The 21,007-nt window shown below is 43.3% G+C and overlaps 7 protein-coding genes across 7 annotated transcripts; 3 read left to right on the top strand and 4 right to left on the bottom strand.

Moving 5' to 3' along the window:
* Positions 1-61: 61 nt before the first annotated feature.
* UREG_03425 (CHD1 protein) lies at positions 62-4,239 on the bottom strand (the record flags this gene model as incomplete). Its single annotated transcript, XM_002543862.1, has 2 exons — positions 62-93; positions 195-4,239. The coding sequence occupies 2 exons, from the start codon at positions 4,237-4,239 to the stop codon at positions 62-64; spliced, it is 4,077 nt and encodes a 1,358-aa protein (XP_002543908.1).
* A 1,466-nt stretch (positions 4,240-5,705) lies between these two features.
* Positions 5,706-7,382, top strand: UREG_03424 (ATP-binding cassette sub-family E member 1; the record flags this gene model as incomplete). Its single annotated transcript, XM_002543861.1, has 3 exons — positions 5,706-6,087; positions 6,158-6,242; positions 6,299-7,382. 3 exons carry the CDS (start codon positions 5,706-5,708, stop codon positions 7,380-7,382), a joined length of 1,551 nt encoding a protein of 516 aa, XP_002543907.1.
* A 916-nt stretch (positions 7,383-8,298) lies between these two features.
* On the bottom strand, positions 8,299-10,914 carry UREG_03423 (uncharacterized protein; the record flags this gene model as incomplete). The annotated part of the gene is made up of 4 exons (XM_002543860.1): positions 8,299-9,408; positions 9,464-10,505; positions 10,558-10,712; positions 10,771-10,914. 4 exons carry the CDS (start codon positions 10,912-10,914, stop codon positions 8,299-8,301), a joined length of 2,451 nt encoding a protein of 816 aa, XP_002543906.1.
* Positions 10,915-11,297: 383 nt separating this feature from the next.
* Positions 11,298-12,928, top strand: UREG_03422 (uncharacterized protein; the record flags this gene model as incomplete). The annotated part of the gene is made up of 2 exons (XM_002543859.1): positions 11,298-11,790; positions 11,838-12,928. 2 exons carry the CDS (start codon positions 11,298-11,300, stop codon positions 12,926-12,928), a joined length of 1,584 nt encoding a protein of 527 aa, XP_002543905.1.
* Positions 12,929-13,521: 593 nt separating this feature from the next.
* UREG_03421 (uncharacterized protein) lies at positions 13,522-14,314 on the bottom strand (the record flags this gene model as incomplete). Its single annotated transcript, XM_002543858.1, has 4 exons — positions 13,522-13,619; positions 13,747-14,062; positions 14,162-14,187; positions 14,257-14,314. 4 exons carry the CDS (start codon positions 14,312-14,314, stop codon positions 13,522-13,524), a joined length of 498 nt encoding a protein of 165 aa, XP_002543904.1.
* Positions 14,315-15,247: 933 nt separating this feature from the next.
* UREG_03420 (phosphoglycerate kinase) lies at positions 15,248-16,634 on the top strand (the record flags this gene model as incomplete). Its single annotated transcript, XM_002543857.1, has 3 exons — positions 15,248-15,313; positions 15,385-15,805; positions 15,868-16,634. 3 exons carry the CDS (start codon positions 15,248-15,250, stop codon positions 16,632-16,634), a joined length of 1,254 nt encoding a protein of 417 aa, XP_002543903.1.
* Positions 16,635-17,322: 688 nt separating this feature from the next.
* On the bottom strand, positions 17,323-17,746 carry UREG_03419 (uncharacterized protein; the record flags this gene model as incomplete). Its single annotated transcript, XM_002543856.1, has 2 exons — positions 17,323-17,362; positions 17,454-17,746. 2 exons carry the CDS (start codon positions 17,744-17,746, stop codon positions 17,323-17,325), a joined length of 333 nt encoding a protein of 110 aa, XP_002543902.1.
* Between the last annotated feature and the right edge of the window lie 3,261 nt (positions 17,747-21,007).

Here is a 21,007-nt window from a genome sequence, read left to right as displayed (position 1 = left end):
GTTAGATATAGTGCTGCCATGATCATGGCTTCGGCGACGAGAATAGATATTACCATTATGCCTACCGCGGACTTTGTCGATATCGGATACGGCCTTTCGAACCTCAATGCTGGTTGGCGTATTTTGGCGATCACAACCACGGCTCCCACGAGGGTGAACACGATGTCTGAGTGTGTCCGATTCTCGTCGCTTACGAGATGTTGACGGAGCAGGCGAAGCAGAGATACTACCACTATTTAATTGACGAAAGTACCCTTGCTTTTTGTTGTTACGGTGGTGATTTTCCACGGCCTTTTTTGCAGCGGGGCTAGTGCCATTGCTCATTTTGTCTTTAATGACGGACAAAAGGTAGTCGGCACGGCGCACTAAATGAACAGCACCAGGGGATTTCATGCCTTCACCGTTCCGGGTCAGTTCACTTTTGCGATCCGCTCGGTGTTCTTCCAGGAAAAACTTGTCGGCAAGAGCTAAATCAGGATCATCACGGATCTGAGCCCAGGCCCCATATCCGTGGCGAGCGATTCCTACGCAAAGCATCCCATCTTCCCGTGCCCCCCAGGTACAAGAGTAGTCTGCAGCTTTCGTCGCCTCTGGGACCCGGAAACTCTTCGGATCAGCTAAACCTGACGTGACCTGTCTCAGGAGCTGCATCTCGTTGGGACGCTCAACAATTGTTTCTGCATTCAAACGCTTCACCCCGCCATAGTTAAAAAGCACTGCCTTCCGTTCCTTTTTGGTGAATGTTTTGCCCTCGCGTTCAAGAGCCCGGATTTCGTCGTTTGCCCGCTGCAGGTGATGGTTGGCAGATTCAATTATTTCTTTAAGTACCCTTTTCACAACAGAAGGATCTCGATCCTGGAGTTTCGCTTCCCGGAAAATGTCTGCCTCGCGGTCGTCCAAATCGCCATATCTCAGATATGCACGGGCAAGGTGACGGATTTCCTTCTCAGTAAGGGGTCGTTTCGGGTCCGGTGGTGGTGACGCGTCAGAACCATCGCTGACATCTACGTTCACTTGCTGGCGAGCCCTTCGTTTTGCCTGCCTTTCCTGTCTTTCATCCGTCATTTCTTTCCGCTTCCTAGGCTGGCCACGTTCAAAGTTTTCTGCGAGATGCCTGGCTTCCAACTCTTTTTGTTCTTCACCCTTAATCTTTTCCAATTCTTCTTTCGGGATTATTTCATCCCAGGTCAGGTCGTCCACTTTAACATCAACAAACTCAAAGGCTTTGAGAAATTCCTCACCGCCGTCGGCTTCCATGCCTTCAGCTTGTTCGGTTTTGTGTTCCTCGGCGTTTGCAAGAACAGTGTCGATATCAAGTTCCTCTAATTTCTTTTGATTGCCGGATTGCTCAAACATCCGCTGGCCGCGCCGTTTCAATATACGGGATATATCTTCGGATGAGGTAGGCTCATTCACATGGTGACCCGCGCGGACCATCTTATCTTTTAATTCTGTGGCCTCTTTGTCTGTCACCCCTCTTTGGATAGTAATGAATTCAAGAAGTAGCTTATTCCTAGCTCTCTCTATAACTTCTTCTTCGACTGTATCTTTTGATACAAGTCGGTAGACACTAACGGGTTTCGTCTGCCCAATTCGATGCGCGCGTGCCATCGCTTGCAAGTCAGCCTGCGGATTCCAGTCCGAGTCGAATAGTATGACGGTATCTGCTGTCATTAAATTTATCCCGAGCCCTCCGGCACGGGTCGAAAGCAGGAAAGCAAAATCAGTGCTGTCGGGGGAATTGAAATGTTCAATTGATAAACGACGCGGCCCAGCTGCAATAGTGCCGTCCAATCGTTGATAGGCGAAATTCCGGGCTTCCATGTAGTCAGCAAGGATATCGAGCATGCGAACCATCTGACTGAAGATGAGAACCCGGTGGCCGTCATTCTTCAATTTCGCTAGTAGTTGATCTAGTAGCATCATCTTGCCGCTACTAGTAATCAAAGCTCTTAATGCATCCTCTCGACGAGTGCTACCCTGCAAGATTCGCTCTTCTGCATTGGCAAACATGAAAGGGTGGTTACTTGCTTTTTTCAGCTCCATCATGATATTAAGTAGGGATTGTTTTTGACCTTTAGAGCCCTGGTTGAGAGCGGCATAATTCTTAGTGAGAATATTTTTATAGTACTCCAATTGCACATCTGAAAGTTCAACACGGATGATCTTTTCTGACTTTGGCGGCAAGTCAGTTTCGACCTTAGACTTTGTGCGGCGGAGCATAAATGGCTGGATGGCTTTGGTCAATTCGGCCAATTTGAAACTTGCCATCTCTGAGCTGAGATCCATATCCTCATCGATTTCAATCAATCCCGGATTTAGGAAGTCCATCAAAGCAGAAAGCTCTCCGAGATTATTTTGGACCGGGGTTCCTGTGATTAACAGCCGACTTGGTGACTTGAATTCAAGTAATTTTGCATACAATTGAGAATCTCGATTTTTCAAGCGGTGCGCTTCATCAACAGCAAGGAACTGCCATCTGATTTGGCTAAGGAACGATGCGTCGACCAGTACGTATTCATAAGTAGTCAAAAGGACATGGAACTTTGGTCGCTTGATATTGCCGTCGACAAGCAGCTCGTATTCCTTGATTATATTCCGAGACGCTTCATTCCCACTGTACACCACATAATTCAAATCTGGTGTCCAATAATCGAACGTTTCAGCCCATGATGGCATTGTGGACAACGGTACTACCACGATGAATGGTCCTTGTTGGTTTCTCATATGCCGTAACCAGTTGATAAACGCGACAGTCTGAACCGTCTTGCCCAAACCCATTTCATCCGCAAGAACGACATTTCGGCCACGAACCCAGTTATATGCCATAAAGTTGACACCTTTCACCTGGAAGTCCTTTAGTTTACCGTTGCAGATGAAATCTGGGGTTCCATGAATGGGCTCGAACGCCGATCGAGTCGCCTGGTTCGACTCCAGCCTATTAGAGACAGGGGGCCGGGAGCATCGGTCAAGGTAACGGTCAATTTCTTGCTGAGCAATATTACTGACAAGCTCCGCGGGCTCCCAGGTGCAATTTTCATAGAAAAGCCGTTTCCATTTAACATAATATTCAGTAGTGTTGTCAACTTTCCGGGAGCCGATGACACGTTCGACGAGTTTGAAATCCTCTATAGCTTCGATGTCCCGCTCACGGTCTAAATTCCATTTCTCTTTTTCTTCTGGGGCCAGGTCTAGATTATTAATAAAGGAGACCTCTTGCACGAGCACCTTTCGGACATAGTTATCAAGGCGTCGCGTACTACGGCACCCAACAAGCGACTCGTCCGTCTCCCAGGTTGCATGGTAATGTGACCTTCCCTGCCACTTGATATAAAACTCGAAGTCTGAGCGATCAAGGCCAGGTTTGGTAGAATCCATCCCTTCTTTCAATCGATGATTAAGAACAACATCTATGGCGGGTCTGTTGTCATCGACAACGTTCGCCCAATCCAAGGGTGTCATCATATCCGATTCGTCTCCAAACAAATCATCGTCGGCATCTTCATTGTAGTTTAAGATTTTGTTGGAACGACGCGTAGAAAACCGTAGTTCCGCATGAGCTGGAACCAAGTCGGCCTTCGACTGCGCCAATCGGTGGCGTCTAAGTTTCCGACTACTATACGAGTCGCTATAAATATCGCTTGACGAGTCGGAGTCAGAGTGTGTGGAGTGTGAGGGAGATGATCGGCTTGACGGAAGTTGGGGGCGCCTCCTCTTTATGGGTCTTGCAATCTCATCGGACTCGGAGTCAGTCGCTGTCTGGAGAGCCTGACGGGCCGGACGCGTGCGACTGCTTCGGCGCAACCCATATAAACTTGGATTATTCCGAATATAGTCACCCTCGTCAAAGGGAGACTTTCGCTTCACACCTCTTTTCGATCTAAGGTCCGACGAGCTTGACGATCCGGACACGATCTCTGGGCCGTCTGAAACATCTTCCATATGGGAATCGCCATCTCCGTCCACGGAAGATGAAACGCCCTGGCGAGAACTAACGACGTCGTAATCCGAGGGGGACTCTGGCGTTATTCTATGTGCTGCGTCGTCTACATCAGGAGGTGTAATTTGATGGGCACCAGCGGAGGTGCCGTTCGGATCGTACGAAGCTTCAGGATCAGATTCATGGTTGTTTCCCTGGCTCATCAGAGTCGCCTCTTCCAGATTTGCCAGTTTATCCACAATCTCGATCGTGTGTTCAATTGCTGCAAGAGCCGATGTTGTTGTGCTCGGGATCACCATGGCTGTGGCTACGGCAGCGAAGTTAACATTGCAGCAGAATTAGGGATGGAGGAGCATCATAAACGGCACAGACAGATATCAAGAACATACGCGACGCAGAATGCAAAGCGACGAAGCCATCTGAAGCTAGTATAGCGCGAAAATATGAAGTTAAAACAGATTCAAGCCGCGCCAGAAGGGTAGATGAAATGGGAGATGACGGGGGTGACAGTGGAAATTATGTTTGCAGGTTAAGAAAGCGGCCGCTAGACCAAGCTAGTAGAAATATGCAAAACTGGGTCTCCAACTTCATGCTGAAGAATTATCAAAGCGCATACAAGAAGCATTGGGATCGCAAGGCAAACCGAGGACGGCAACAAATGATGCAGAACGGCGACGAGCAGAGAGTAACAGTAAAGCGAAAGGAAAAAGTAACTGGAAACTTACGATCCATATCTTGGACCCACCCAAGCAAAAGGGTACGTGAGGCCAATGTCGCCCGTTAATGGGATACGCGGTGCTGAGAAATGGTGGGAGGGCAGGGGAGCTCTGGGGTGATGAACTGAGAGTTTGATGGAGGGAGAGAATCGTTAGAGTGGTTGGAGGAAGCGCCTCGCCAGTGGGTGAAGAGAAAGATGCCCAAAGCGGCTTAGCCTCGTGAGGAGCAGGCGGCTGTTCCTGTTTGGGCCTTAGCGCCATCTGCCATCTGGGTTGTTCTGACATAAGCATATCCCACCTTTTAGTTGCTCGATCACACAAATTTCGCCTTTCCGTCCAAGTTGATATTGCTTCGTCCTGCACAGACTATTCTACTCTCTTTAGAATCCCCTTATGCTGAGAGGTGAATCGATCCGGACTCGACCTTCGTGAGCCAGTTACATAAAGCCCTAGGCCTTTGCAAATAGATTCGAGTTGTGTGTCCTAACACACTGCGGGGCTACTTTGAATCAATTGTGTTTCAAGCCGGGAAGACAAACGGAACTCTGTGATCATGTCAGATAAACTGACTCGGTATGTCTATATCGAACAAGCCGTCCTTTCTTTCTACTAATATTTCACTTTGTTGCAGAATTGCGATTGTCAATAGTGACAAAGTATACCCCGCACCTGCTCTTCGCCTTTCCTCCTGAAGACTTGTGTGTTTCATTGCTGATCTTGGGATTTCTGTCTTGATAGTGCAAGCCAAAAGTGAGTTGTATCCAGAGCTTGAATGTTTGCACTTGTCCCATGCTAAATCGTCGTCGACCTAGAAATGCCGCCAAGAATGCAAAAAATCCTGCCCTGTTGTGCGGACGGGTAAACTATGCATCGAAGTAACACCGGAATCCAAAATTGCGTTTATATCAGAAAGGTTGTGTATAGGGTGTGGCATTTGTCCGAAGAAATGCCCCTTTGGCGCAATTCACATCATCAATCTTCCCACAAACCTTGAAACGCAGGTAACACATCGATATTCGGCGAATAGCTTCAAGCTCCACCGGCTACCAATGCCACGTCCAGGCCAGGTTCTTGGTTTAGTTGGGACAAACGGTATTGGGAAAAGCACTGCGCTGAAAATTCTTAGTGGGAAATTGAAACCCAACCTTGGCCGCTATGACAACCCGCCAGATTGGGAAGAAATCCTGAAATATTTTCGTGGATCCGAACTTCAAAGTAGGGACTTCTATTTAAGATTTTCTCCATCATTACATCTAACAGAGGCCATAGATTACTTCACCAAAGTCCTTGAAGATGATCTTAAAGCTGTTGTGAAACCACAATATGTTGACCAAATCCCCAAAGCTGTCAAAGGCACTGTGAAATCTGTGGGTCCTCTCATAAAGGCCCGCGCACAGATGGGCAACATGGATCATGTTATGGAAGTCTTAGGTATTCAAATCGTTTGACCTGTTACTCGTCTCTAGTGCTAATTTAATCTCGTTTGAAGAACTTAATCAAGTTAGGGATCGCGATATTGGCTTACTGTCAGGTGGAGAACTCCAGCGTTTTGCAATCGGCCTTGTCTGTGTTCAGCAAGCAGATGTGTAAGCTTCGAGTTCTACCCTTAGGTCTCGTTCTACGGCTTAACCTCGAATTCTAGTTATATGTTTGACGAACCATCCTCATATCTGGATGTCAAACAGCGTCTCAGTGCAGCCCGGACCATCCGCGAATTACTTCGACCCGATGACTACGTAATCGTTGTGGAGCACGACTTATCTGTTCTTGATTATCTGTCTGACTTTATTTGCGTGCTCTATGGCCGCCCGGCTGTTTATGGAGTTGTGACCCTCCCTGCTTCTGTTCGCGAAGGAATAAATATATTCCTAGACGGCCACATCCCTACAGAGAATCTTCGTTTCCGAGAAGAGTCTCTTACCTTTCGAATCGCGGAAGCCGGTGATGATTTCATTGCCGACCAAGGCAGGGCCTTTAGTTACCCAGCAATGGAGAAAACACTTGGCTCTTTCCATCTTAGTATTGAAGCCGGCAGGTTTACAAATTCTGAAATTGTTGTTATGATGGGAGAAAACGGTACTGGTAAAACAACATTCTGCAAAATGTTAGCTGGGGTGGAGAAGCCTGATGGTGGAAAGGCTGTTCCTGCCATGAATATTAGCATGAAACCTCAAAAGATTACGCCCAAGTTTCAAGGAACTGTTCGACAATTGTTCTTCAAACGCATCAAAGCTGCGTTCCTTTCTCCCCAGTTTCAGACAGATGTCTATAAACCTCTCAAGATTGACGACTTCATTGACCAAGAAGTACAAAACCTTTCTGGTGGAGAACTTCAGCGAGTCGCTATCGTTCTTGCCTTGGGAATGCCCGCTGATATTTACCTGATCGATGAACCGAGTGCATACCTCGATTCAGAGCAGCGTATTGTCGCCGCTCGCGTCATCAAGCGATTCATCATGCATACCAAGAAAACCGCATTTATCGTCGAGCACGACTTCATCATGGCTACTTATCTTGCTGATCGAGTTATTGTTTTCGACGGCAAGCCGTCGATCGATGCGAAGGCAAACAAGCCTGAGTCCCTCTTAACAGGCTGCAATAAGTTCTTGAAGAATTTGGACGTCACATTCCGGCGCGATCCAAATAGTTTTCGGCCCAGAATTAATAAAGACAAAAGCCAGCTAGATCAGGAACAAAAGCTGGGTGGGAACTATGTGGGTGATTAATTCCTCGTTCCTCTTTTCCTTGCTAACACATGCGCAGTTCTTCCTAGAAGATGAGAGCTAAGGCTTAGGATACAAAGCTATTTCCAACGGGGCTCACTCAGATACCAGTCTTGTGCACAAGCCTACTTTGGTTTACAGCCTTCGGGAGGCTTTTACCGCCTTGTGATCTGGATTAACAGCATCATCCCGCTTGGCGCTGTGTTAACATTGAAACGGCCATTAGGCGACAGTTCCAAGGGCGTCCCAATCCTTTTTTTCCCCTGTTGCTGAGATGCACTGTCCCAGAGCCTTGTATGCGGTCGTCATGCGGACTGGGAAGCCCCACGCAAATTACCGTAATTCCCTAGGACGCCTTAGAGCAATCCAGAAAGCCGGGGGCCAACAGCTGTAGTGGTGGTCCATTATGACCTTTCCTAGGTGCAGCGGACATGAGATATGTGGTCAGTCGAGGATAGGTTCCATATGGCTTGTGCTCTCCTGAAGTGCCATCCAAGGTAGTCTTGAGGTTAAGCTTTGCACTTTACATTTAAATATTACTTTCCTTGGTCCTGATTTCATAGTTTATGTTCAGATTAATGGTTCCTTGCATCTTGAAAAAGTCCTTGTTCAAGTCATATTGCGCTAGGTATACTCTTTACATGACAGGAAAAATCACTTCATACAGAGTACTCTGTTAGCTGAAAACACCACCATCCTTCTAAGAACATCTATCCTCAGCAATTATGCACCTAGGGCATGCCAGACAGAATTGTGAATGAGCTACTCACTTAAGCTTGTTAGCTCCATTAATTTGTGGGAATGAAGTATGTTAAGGAATGAAAACAGTCTTTCACGCGAATGGAGGGAAGCAGCATCTGTCTGATGTTGATGGAGTTAAAATATACATAGTTAACTGTATGCCTTGAATGCTGCCCGTTCAATCCTCCTCGATTTCACCTTCTTCACTACCTGAGTGAACGGCTGGATTTTCTTTGCCACGGAAACATTCAGTATTTGAATTCTCGGACGCAATATCCATGCATGAGCCTTTAGTAAGTAGCCTTTGGCTTTCCTTGTCCCTTCTAGGCCGATCAGCCATGCGGTCAGGATCCCTGCCATCTCGCCTGTAGCGTTTTGCGCCACGACTTCCCACACTCTCAGTTTCACTATCTCGACGTCGCCGCCGTTCACCGACCATTTGACTGGATGTGCTCCGGGAAACCTCTTCAACGCCATAATCAAGTTCCTCACGGCTACTTCTCGGGTCGGCACGGCTTGGATATAGCTTTTCACGCTCTTCTTCCCAGTCACGGCGCTCTCGATCATAATGACCAACGTGGCGACTACTTGGCCTTTCACGCTCTCGTTCTCGTTCTCGATCCCGATCCCTGCCCCGGCCCCGGCCTCGTTCTCTATCCCTATCCTTCTCCCGGTGTGACGTGGGAACCGGCGAAAGTCCACTGGCTTTTCGATAGGATCTCTCGCGATCTGCCTGTGCCTTCCGGCGATCAGCTTCGTAAGCATCCGGTTCCGGTGTACGGCTCAAACGGCTCGTGGCTCTTCTTTCGGCCCGGTAAGTGGCATGGGTACTGCGGTGGCCACGCTCCGAACGGTCCAAGCGATCAAAGCGGTCATAAGCCTCACGGCGGTCACGGTCGCTTGCTTCACGGTCTCTCTCGGCATCCTCTTCCTTTTCTTTAAGGCGACGAACAGCCTTGTCAAATGCTGAGCAGCGTAATTCCTCATTGTCGACAGCATGATACTCCTCAGTCTTTTCAACCCTTTGCTTCACTTGTTCCCATGTATCCGAAACCCGAATAGGCGGGTCGAGACGCTTGATCCTTGACCGCAACGCATCTACAGCGCGGCGTTGATGACGACTCGCCGCATGTTTCTCATCCTCTGTTCTCCGAACCACTTTTTCTCGAAGGCGATTGAAAATAAGCTGAAGTGTTTCGTGATCAATTCTTTCTGTGCGGCGGTCAGCTTTCATGATAAGAGCAAATTCATCGAAGGTCGTCTTTAATGTAAGTTCATAACGTTTGTCCTATAACTTGTGAGCAAATCGTGAGCGGATTTCTAACGAGCAAGCAGCTACTCACGTCTAGGACATCAAGGACATCGTTTCGTGGAGCTCTCAATGACCGCTCTTCCTCTTCTACCACGTCCCAAAACAGATCCAGTGGGGTGGAGCCAGGTTGGCCGAGCATATGTTTGTACCGGATGTCCTCTTGAATAAGTGGGAAAAGATCCATCCATTTGCTGCCAGCCTTGATTTTACCTTGATTCCTAAAATCTCGTAACAAGTCCACAAAATTATCTCTGTTTTGACGCTCCCTCCGCATTTTATTCGCTTTTTGTTGCTGCTTTGCATCGTTGAATGTTCGTTCCAGAAGTTTTATATGGTTTTCGAAAGCTATGAGGATATCTGACTGTGTCAAGATTTTTGACTGTAATTCGCTTTGGATTTGCCCATTTGAATAAATCAGATCCCGCGCCTCCGACCAACGTGTGTATGGTTCCAAGTCCAAACCTCGTAGGATCCCAGCAAGATTCTCCTTTGAGATTTTCCGCATGTTAGCTTCCGCTTCTGCAGTATCCTTCTTAAGTTCCAATATATACTCTTCGAAAAATTGGCGCCGCTCATTCTCATCGCTTGTAGATCTGAAAATTGTTTCACATTGGATGATAGGGTAGATGGTTTTCCATCGACTATAATGTTTGATTTCTGGATGTCTTCGCAGCATAGTACCAAAATCTGTTCTTAATTTGGCCAGTCTTTCCTTTGCGCGGTCTTTTTCTTGGGTGAGGGCTTCAACCACATATTTCTCGAATGCAGCCTTACGGTCTCGCGGATCTTTTAAAGCACGGTATTGAGGGTCCCTGATCACGACACGCATCGCTTGTTCCCAATTCCAATCCGCTTGTACGCCATGCCGTTTAAGGAGTTTCATAAAAGCGGCTTCTGCATCTTCAAATGTGGGATAATCCAGTTCGGCGTGCTGAGAACCAACAGTGCCGTTCATTTCAGCTGTACCATATAAGGTTCGACGTTCGCCAATATTGCGCTCATGGTCGGCACGGTCCCGGTGTGGCGGGTATGCACTCAGAGTTGTTACACCACCAGCGACGAAATCAGCTGTTCTAGAAATATTCATGAGATTACATCTAACTTCAAATAATCCATGAAACTTACCCGGGCGTTAGTCTTCCTAGATCTTGCCCCTTGGAAAGGGCATTCTTATAAATATCAGGCATTTCCCAAGAGCTCTTCTTTGTCTCCGTGTTGTACCAGTATTTTCGGCCCCCTTCGGCGGTATACTCTTTCCATGGCTGATTAGCCAGGGCGCGCTGGGATTGTAAATTAGCAACCTTGAAATCAAAGCAAGACGTACGACACAAAACATACTTCCTGCGAGGTCATAAGCTCGAACGGTTTGGCCCATTGGGTAGCCTTGGTTTGGACATTGTAGTAATAGACTCGCCCGTCCGCATTCCGAGCCTCCTGCCACAGTGGAAAAGCTGATACGGGATTGGAGCCCATGGTATCCATGATAAGCGAATGAGTTGCCTGTAAGGAGCAGCAAGGAGCCACGAAATCCGGACCACTGTGCTGATCAGTGATGGAAGATTTTAGCTGCAAGAAGTACTAGCTGGTCACGTGGTGTATGGCTAACTCCATAGGGGTTCAGACAACGGGCTAGTAACTAGTTAGTGGATGTAGTACAAGCCTTGATCCTTTTACTGGCATGTATGTACGGAGTACTTCAAGATTAGTCGGTACCGATCAAACTTGAAAACCGCGACTGTGCATGCTGGCATCCAAATAACCACTATTAGCGGGCACAGGTCAGTTGGCCCAGTAAGTTGCTCTGTAACCAAGTGCTCGCTTTACCAACAGCCTCCACCAACCCCACCCAACTTCAGTCTGAAAACATGAGTGCTGCTGACTTTCTCAGCAATGCGAAAATCCACACGATCATTCCCCAAGCATCGGAGGTCAATCTCGAAGAGGCTTTGAAATTGTCATTAGAACGAGACGTTGGGAGCTGTCAATTACCCTTTACCACTCTCCCACAGCGCAGTCTACTCTTTTTCGGTGAGAACTCCGCCGCAGCATGCAGGGCCTTCCTTTCTTATCAAAAGTCCATAGATGAGCTTGTTACCGTGTACATTGCCCTCCAATTGGAGAAATCCACGGACACTACTTTGAAATCTCATTTACCAGGAGCATCAATTCGCCTAGATGTCTTTACGGCGCATGCTGAAGGCCTACAACCCAACTTTGAAGATGCTTCAACAAGAGAACTCATATGCTCCGGTTTCGTACAAGATGTCGATGACCCCCTTGTCATTATTCATACAGTGGATAGTGATGAATATAAACATGACTATATATATGTCATTTGGAAAGTAGATGCCTACTTGCGTACGTTCTGCGACACCGCACAACCTTTTCCTCCTAACGAAGACTAGGTCGACCACGAACCCGTCTTCAACAGCCTTGTGTGGTTTTCATGGCGTCTGCAACGTTTAGCCCGCCGAAAGTAGTTGTCGAAGATGATTACTTACCCAGCCGTGCGCCTGCTTCACTAAACATCTTCGAAGCCTTGCGACACGACCCTTCACTACATGCTTCCAAACCTCACCTTCCTACCTCGAGGCTTTTGCATGTGGCACCCTCAAAAGCTGAGGGTCGAGCTTACCGTATATCACAGCCACTGCACAATCCCATACGAATCATTCCTGTGGCAAGCGCAAAAGTTCGCTACTCACGATTGAATACCTACTCGAGCACCGCAGTGACAATGGCAAGTTTAGATTTCGAGGTAACCCCGTTTACAAAACTCGATATGGTTTTGGAATCAGTTGACCTCTCATTATCGGCTGGTACTGTGACAAACATGAGTTTGGCATGCGGATCTGGACTGCCCATAGTTTGCCGGGCTCGAGACGATATCACACTTGTTTTCAAGCTAATCCCCGATGAGAATGGATGCTCGTCTGTATCGACAACCGCCACCCATTCTGCCCTAGATATCTCCATTCGTGCCTTGGTCTTACTTTCCCAAGATTGTCGGCCCAAAATTTTGATGCGCTGGAAAACAAATGTCGACTTCTCCTTGCCTTTGAATCCTACGTTCGGGGGCCCGAGCCAGGTATTGCAACGGAATAGTCGACCAACCAACCTATCAATGGCTCCAGTCGACGAGGCATTCTCCAAAATACACCCTCCTTCCTTCGCAGCCTCATCGGCTATTAGCCATGACGTTGCCATGTCCTTATATGCTCCGAGACACATCGAGGCTTCCCAAACGTTTGACTGGGATGTATTTGTAGTCAACCGCTCCGACAAACCAAGAACATTCGCGATGCTCGTACTACCTAATAAGAGTTCCCGTTTCCAAAATTTCATTCCTAATCGAGCACCGTTATCGATACTAGACGCAGAGGATGTCGCAAATGCGGTAACGAATGAAAATCACATTTTGTCAACAACGCAAAGTGCTGCAACTTCATATGAAACAAGGCTACTCTTCCTGAGCGCAGATCTCAAATTTACGTGAGTATTCTCGGAAACTCGGTCGTGATTGTGTCTTATTTATTAATCTCCCTGCCGCAGCCCTCTATTCCCAGGTACTTGCTATGCAGTTCGATTGCCGATGCTTCCGCTCACATCAGGCCCACTAAGTATAGCAGCTATTAAAGTCATAGACCTAGAGACAAATGATACCATAGAGATCGAAAAATTACCGGATATCATCGCGGGCCTGTAACAGGGCTCCTATTTAGATGCCCAATGGGATTTATATCCAGAAAGGAAGGGATCACATAAATATTTCCTTGGGCGCCTTCTTATACAAGATGCCAATCAGAAACTGGTGACCCAATCCTCTTCTCAAGTACCATTTACTAAATTTTAAATCTCATTGATAATCCTCGAGACAATCACTTTAGGCGAGCGGTTAGCCCTTTTTAAGTCCATGAAAAGAGGTCCTTAATTGATCAATCCCATATATTCCTTGCTTACCTTGTTAATCTTCCTCCGCAGAATTAGTAAGGGATAAATAGGCAGTCCATGCAATGCCAACTGAAGATACAAAAGGCTTATTTTGTAGTTAGTTTTGTCTCTTCGTCCAGGGAAAGCAAAAAGGGACAACTAACGATTTGGAATTGAATAGGCATTATGCGGAAATTCAGGATTTGCACTAGCGGCCATAAGATGAAATTGGCTTTCAGAGTCGGTATATAAACATCCTGGAATTTACGCGTAATTGCTCTACGCCCGCCACCTTCGGCAACAGTCATAAAAGTAAAGAAACAAACAAGACCTAGTCTTGATCAGTATCAACATAATACGAACATAGAGCTGCGACACACATACCGATCGGTGCAAAAATAAGTTGATCCATTGCCACTCGCTTCAGCGCAGGTATAGTAGCATGCTTCTTGGTAATCGGGAAGATCCGCGAGAGAAAGCCAAACCATTGAAATTGGATTGGAGCCATGAAAAATCCATAGGCCATAAATCGGGTGAGGCGCTCAAAATCGAATGGGTGAGGCGCTCTTTTGGGCGTTGCTAGGTCAGTGGTTGGCTTTTTCCCTTGGTGAAGATCATGTATCTCTAATGACATAAAACTGTCATCGGAACCTCTCGTCCTCCGACTCGACTTTGCTCGTGAACGGACCGCCGTAATTGACTGTGCAACTGTATCTGCTATACCCCCAAGGACCTGACTGACTTAACGGTGGAAAACGACAAAGCTTCCTCCATGAGGACGGACTGAGAATGTACTTACAGCGTTGGTAACCATAGTTGTTAGAACTATGCAAAGAAGCAAGTCAGTATGTAGGTAACCCACCCAGTCGAGTCTGCGATGATGATGACAGTTACCTGGCCTTTCAGCATAGTAAGAGTTAAATTTCGCAGCTAATCGCATAGTGATGGCCATTTCCAAAATGAATAGGAGTGCATGCAGCAGAGGCTACAGGCCGGAGGTTAACAGTCCTTTCGGAACATTGATGCAGCCCGTAGTAAATTGAGCTTGAAATCGACTCACAACATAACCGTATATGTAACGCCTATTCAAACAGTCCAGTAGACAGAGCCTTGCTATGTTGACCATCATGGTGAGTGGGTTATACCGTGGCTGGAAACTCACGACAAGAAATGAAGACTGAGGACTTGTGGAGAAACGGTTTCCTGAAAAGGAGATTATGACGCAAAGGGCAGGATTCAAGACAAGGCCTTGGCGCTTGCTCTGATTAGTTAACTATTTAACTAGTTAATTAAGTTAGTTAATTATGGAGGAACTCCAGAGTGCTCTGTAACAGAGTAATTACTCCAAACATGCTCTGAAAATAACTTGCTAACTAGCTAGTTAATTAAGTAGTAAGTGGACAACCCTCCACAGCCAGCAAGTTAACAACTATTAACAAACTAGAGTTACTCCATACAGAGTTCTCTGTAGTTAACTGTGGTTATCAAACTGGCGTGGAGATCCCATCATTTGAAGTTAACTGACTCAATGGACAATTCTCAAATACAGAACAGATACTCCATACTCTGTACAGAACCATCCTCCATATTTAATTCAGTCAACTTGTTCCCAACTAAGTTAACCAGTCAACAAGTTTCCAACCTCACAGCTACAGAGTAGAGAGTAGTAAACTAACTAATTAGTTAGTTAACTACTCCGTAGTTACTCCAGTTACCCCACCAAGCTGTTCACCCCACCTTCCTGTTTTGTTGCTTGAAAAACATGGACACAGAATATAAAAGCAACCAATCTCCCTGGTCCCAACCTTTATTTCAACTACTTAGATAACTCAATTAAGCATTCATTTTCTGCTCATCGCAAACAAGATCGTCGGATCAGGCCAAGATGTCCTTGTCAAACAAGCTAGCTATCACTGATGTTGATCTCAAGGGGAAGCGTGTTTTGATTCGTGTATGTGCCTGAAAGCACTATCTTCTTCTAAAGATGTTTATCTTGAAATTGTCTGATGCATGGTGTGCTAGGTTGATTTCAATGTGCCACTAGATGAGAACAAGAATATCACGAACAACCAGCGAATCGTCGGTGCTCTGCCCACAATCAAGTATGCTATTGATCATGGGGCTAAATCTGTTGTTTTGATGTCTCACCTTGGTCGACCAGATGGGAAAGCAAATGGCAAATATAGCCTGGCCCCTGTTGCACCTGAATTGGCAAAGCTTCTTGGAAAGCCGGTCAAATTTGTCCATAATTGTGTTGGAAAAGAAGTTGATGAAGCTATCTCCGCGGCAAGTGATGGGCAGATAATTCTCTTGGAGAATCTTCGTTTCCATCCGGAGGAAGAAGGAAGCTACAAAGATCAGGATGGCAAAAAGGTCCAAGCTGATAAAAGCAAAGTTGACGAATTCCGCAAAGCCTTGACTGCATTAGGAGACGTGTATATTAGTGAGTGCCATAGCTTTGAGAACGAAAAGAGGATACAAGCTAAGATATTTTTAACAATGCAGATGATGCTTTCGGGACAGCCCACAGAGCCCATAGCTCAATGGTTGGGATAGATTTGCCCCAGAAAGCCTCGGGGTTCCTAGTCAAAAAGGAGCTGGAATATTTCGCAAAAGTCCTCGAAAACCCACAGCGCCCCTTTTTAGCGATTTTGGGAGGTGCTAAAGTTTCAGACAAAATTCAGTTGATTGACAACCTCCTCGACAAAGTCAACAGCCTTATTATTTGTGGGGGGATGGCGTTCACTTTCAAAAAGGTCCTCGACAATATGAAAATAGGGAACAGTTTATTCGACGAACCTGGAAGCAAAAACGTACACCATATCATGGCGAAAGCCAAAGAATGCAACGTGGAAGTTGTCCTCCCAGTGGACTTTATAACCGGAGACAAGTTTGCTGCCGATGCAAAGGTCGGCTATGCTATCGATAGTGACGGCATTCCAGATGGTTGGATGGGCCTTGATTGCGGTGAAAAGAGCATCAGGCTCTTCCAAGCCGCGATCAAAGAAGCAAAGACGATCCTTTGGAACGGCCCTCCTGGCGTGTTTGAAATGGATGCGTTCGCCAAAGCGACCGAGGAGACTATTAAGGCTGCCGTATCCGCTGCGCAAGAGGGGAAGGTGGTCATTATTGGCGGCGGAGATACCGCTACCGTCGCAGCGAAGTACGGCGTGGAAAGCAAGCTGAGCCATGTATCTACTGGCGGCGGGGCATCCCTGGAACTGCTTGAAGGGAAAAATTTGCCTGGCGTTTCTGCCCTGTCGAACAAGTGATTTTCTCATCATTGCTACACAGGAGAACCCGAGTACTGAAAGTTTGGAAATCTGATTTTCGATGTGTACCACTGTAACTGAATAGCTTCAAGATATAGTCGACTATATTTAAAAGTCCGAACGATTCGATCAACAAAAGATTCATGCGGATGTGTTCCATTCTCTAGATTCATTATCCCGGTCACAAAGTGACTAGTAGTTAATAGGTTAGTTAACTAAACAGTTCGCTATGATTTAGCAGTAATTTCCTTAACTAGCTATGGGCACAAGGGCCACTGACTCACTGTTCTTGTGACTCTCTAGTCTAGTAATGCCTGGTTATTTATGTATAACAATACCTTTAGAGAGGTGGTTTGATACAGTGGTGAGGATGACTTAAATCCATGTTTTCCAGCAACTTGCTACTGCATAACGCAGGGAATGCTGAAAATCAAAACATTTTACTGCCAGTTTGTCGGCTAAGTACCAAGTTCTCCTCGAATTATCGTATCAAATCTCCCAGGCTGGTTGCAATCTATTCTATCCTCGCCAAGGAGCAAGACAAGATTCAAGGAACACTTCCAAGGATGGAAATCCAGTATGATAGAAGCGATACCCTTACAAGGTAGTGTAACATGAATTTCCTCTTTAGATTCAGAAACCAGGCCGCCAGATAAGTTTGCTGCTGCATAGTATCAGCACGGATAGCTCATTGGTGTTTAACAGCTTCCACTTTCTTCAATTCTTCCCTAAAGTTAATCACGGTTGATTAGTGAAAAGGTCATTCAAATGGCCTAGGTATTTCAAGGGCTAAGCATTCTTGGTTTTCAAAAGACTGACTTTAGTTGCTGCGAAAACTCCTCGTTGCTGTCGACATCATCCCAGCTTTCCTCCCATAGATGGTCGTTGTTCGTGCCGGTTGAGCCAAGGGCTTCGGCATCTTCTTGGGGCCAGTCTAAGCTCGGAATCAGCAATTGAAGCAATATAACAATCGCAAGTCTACCTTCAACAGGGAAATCCTCAAACTCGTCGTCTTCATCAAGTGGGGTATTGGATGTCTTGAGATGGTTTGCAGTTTTGTCGTGGAGCTGGCCTCCAGTCTGAGATCGGATAGGAGCAGATTGTGATGACATGGTGGGTTGATAATTCAGTATTTTTGAGACTTCGATCTCATCAATCAGTAAAGCAAAACAAACATTCATGCAAGGTCTAGATATGTGGATACTGTTGTGGGCAGTGCCCAAAAAGAGAGTGTAAGAAGCTTGTGCTGCTTGACACTTGTACTTTGTTGAAGGTTCTAGATGCAGAATCCTTCTAAGCTCTAAAGCAGCTTGTTCACTAAACATGACTTCGCCAAGCATTCGGGGCTCAGCCTGGGCGAGCTCACCACCTATGAGGTAACGTATCTGACCACTCAACGATCCCTACCACATATCAGAGGTCTATGGATTCAAAAATCCACAACAAATTGAAATATAAAGATAATTCTTCTAAATTGCAGAAATATATTATTGAAATATAATAATCTAATATATATTTTAGATCATGTCTTAATGTCAATATAAGCTTAAAATACATTATGTAAATTGATTGATTTATTAAATACATTAATGATTAAAGTATTGTATTATAATATCAATATAATATAGATTTAATTCATTTTAGAATTATATATAGTTAGTATATATAATATAGTAAAGCTCAAATGCACTTATAGATTAAAAATTTATGATATTTTGAGAGAGAAATTCTTAGTTGAATTTTGTACTGATTATGTAAAGATATTAAATATCTGATATCAGAAGTATAGTATAATATAAAAATTTATTAACTATTTTTATGGCTTATTAAGCAATATTTGAAACATTTTGTAACTTTATAATAAATTCCTATATAAAATTCACATTGTTATAATTTAATAGAATCACAAAATATATACTTTATGTATTATGAAGCATATTCTGATAAAACTTCTTATATTAATATTCTTCTGATAACAATGAGATTATATAAGTATATAAATATTACTTTTATACTTTTAATGTTTTCTTTTCTTCTATTATCAGTCAATTTCTGTTTTTTAATTATATTCCTTTTTGTAAAATAGTTAAAAAAGGAAAGGAAAATTGAAAAGAAATAAGTAAAATAATTTTTATATTATAAAAAATATAGAGATTTTAGTATCTCAAGTCTTTTTGTTTTTTATTGAAAATTGTTTTTAAATACTTTAATGGTGTTAAGATATTATGTGAGTTTCTTGAAAGATCTCATATTGCAAGAAGAAATTGACTGAATACTTGATTTCTACAATTGTTTTGTTAATTTGTTACTCTTTTTGACTGATATGTTGAGATATGATTGATGTTGTTGAGATTTCTCATCTCAATCTTATGTATTTAGTACAGTGCCATAGTCTTAGACTGAATGCACTTATTGAAGGAAAAATAAAATGCAATAGTAAACTAAAGAAAATTGTAAAAATTAAGATATATATAATATCTTATAATTTATAGTTTTTTTCTATTAGAACTATTCATTTTTATTTATATAAATTTTTTTGAGTTGTAATCTCTCAAATTACACATGATATATCTTAATTAATTCAATTACAAATTTAGTACAAAATTATAAGCTATGTAATGTATTCAATTTTAAGAATTTTAAGGTTCTGCTTTTTGGGTATTCAGATATAGATATATATTATTAATATTAAAGATATCTTAATGTATAAAGTTATATTTATTATAATATACACAAGTTTATTATTCTGATATTAAGAATATTGGTGCTATACATGATGTATTTTCAATTCAATTTTAAAGTTATTAAAATATAATAAGATGAATAGTAAATATCTTCTTTTCAATATCTTATCTTCTCAACCAGAGACAAGTATCTTTTAGCATAGTTTACTGAAGCATTATTACAATATAAAAATAATAAAATTTAATTGATAGAAAACTGTATGAACTAGAAATTATTATAATTAATTATATAATCTATTAAATTCAATAAAACTTCTTTCAGTATGAGCTTTAGAAATAAAAAGCAACTTCACAAGCAGAATATTCTAATCTAGACTTTATAGCTTATTTTTACTTTATAATTTTATCTTTTATTTTTTTAATTTTATATGTGCACCACAAACAAGCCAGACAGTTTTCTAGATTAACATATAAATAAGAAATAGATAGATCAGTTGATTGTGAAAGAGTCTGAATTATAAATATATCAGTCATGTCAAACATTTGCTTATAGAGCTTCTTATAAAAACTTAATTAAGTATAGATCTTAGTGCTAGATCTTTTAAGATATAAGTACTGAATCTTATAAATATTCACAATAGCAGCATCAAAAATTTAGTAAAAAGTATAATAAGCAGCACAATCACCACCAACCAAATACATCAGTTTTCATCAAGATTTTGATATCAGTTTGAAGCTCTCATCAAGCTCTATCATCTGCTCTATTTTTATTTTATATTTCTTTCTTGTTATTGTGTTCTTCAACTCTTTTATTGTGTGCTATTGCTATTCATTGTGAAGCTAAAGTTTGTCACAGTGAGATATAATGATCAGAGATGCACTTTCTACTGTACATTATAAAGATCATAAGTACAACTTTGCTCATTATGTCTTTCTCATCTGAATCTGAGAATTTGTTTCAAAAAATTATATTCAAAACTTCTGAAAATAATAAAAAACAAGTAAAAAAAGTTATAAAAAGACAGATTGAACAGTCTCTTTCTGACTCTGATATTAAATCTTCTGCAAAAATTTCAGCTTTCTACATTAATAAAGTAATCATTAATCTTGAACTTGCTATCAAGTAAAATCAAGATGATGAGCTGCAGATTAGATTGCAATCTTAAGTTAAATATCTTCAAAATATTCTATTGCACAAATAAGACTTGACTGAATTTAAATTAAATTTAATGCAAAATCAGATTAACTCAGTGCAGAATAATATAATTAAGAAATTTAATATGATTTAATGTGATATTGAGAATCTATCTGCAAAAGCTGACTTGAATTTTGATTCTGCAAATCATAATCAATTTAACATGCATGCTGCTGATGAAAATCTGGAGATCTGTGAGTTTCTGACTGAAAATTAACAGATAAGAAGCTATACTCAAGTTTTTTTTTTTTTTTTTTCTTCAAAAAGTGCATTCAGTCTAAGACTATAGCTGTTATAAACCTTGCAGCACAGCACAGAACCATTGCATGCCATTGAAAGAGTGTATGGAGGATGTGACTGAGAAGTGGAGCATGATGAGACTATGAGAGTTATGGACTGGAAGAACTAGAATCTGAAAAGAAGAAGATCACATGACTGAATAGTCAGAATAGTAGTGACTATCTCAACTGGCAGATAGCTGGATAGTCAGAATA

The sequence above is a fragment of the Uncinocarpus reesii genome, genomic scaffold (genome assembly GCF_000003515.1).
Source record: "Uncinocarpus reesii 1704 scaffold_2 genomic scaffold, whole genome shotgun sequence".
NCBI classification, from domain to species: Eukaryota; Fungi; Ascomycota; class Eurotiomycetes; order Onygenales; family Onygenaceae; genus Uncinocarpus; species Uncinocarpus reesii.
This window is presented reverse-complemented; position numbering and strand designations above follow the sequence as displayed.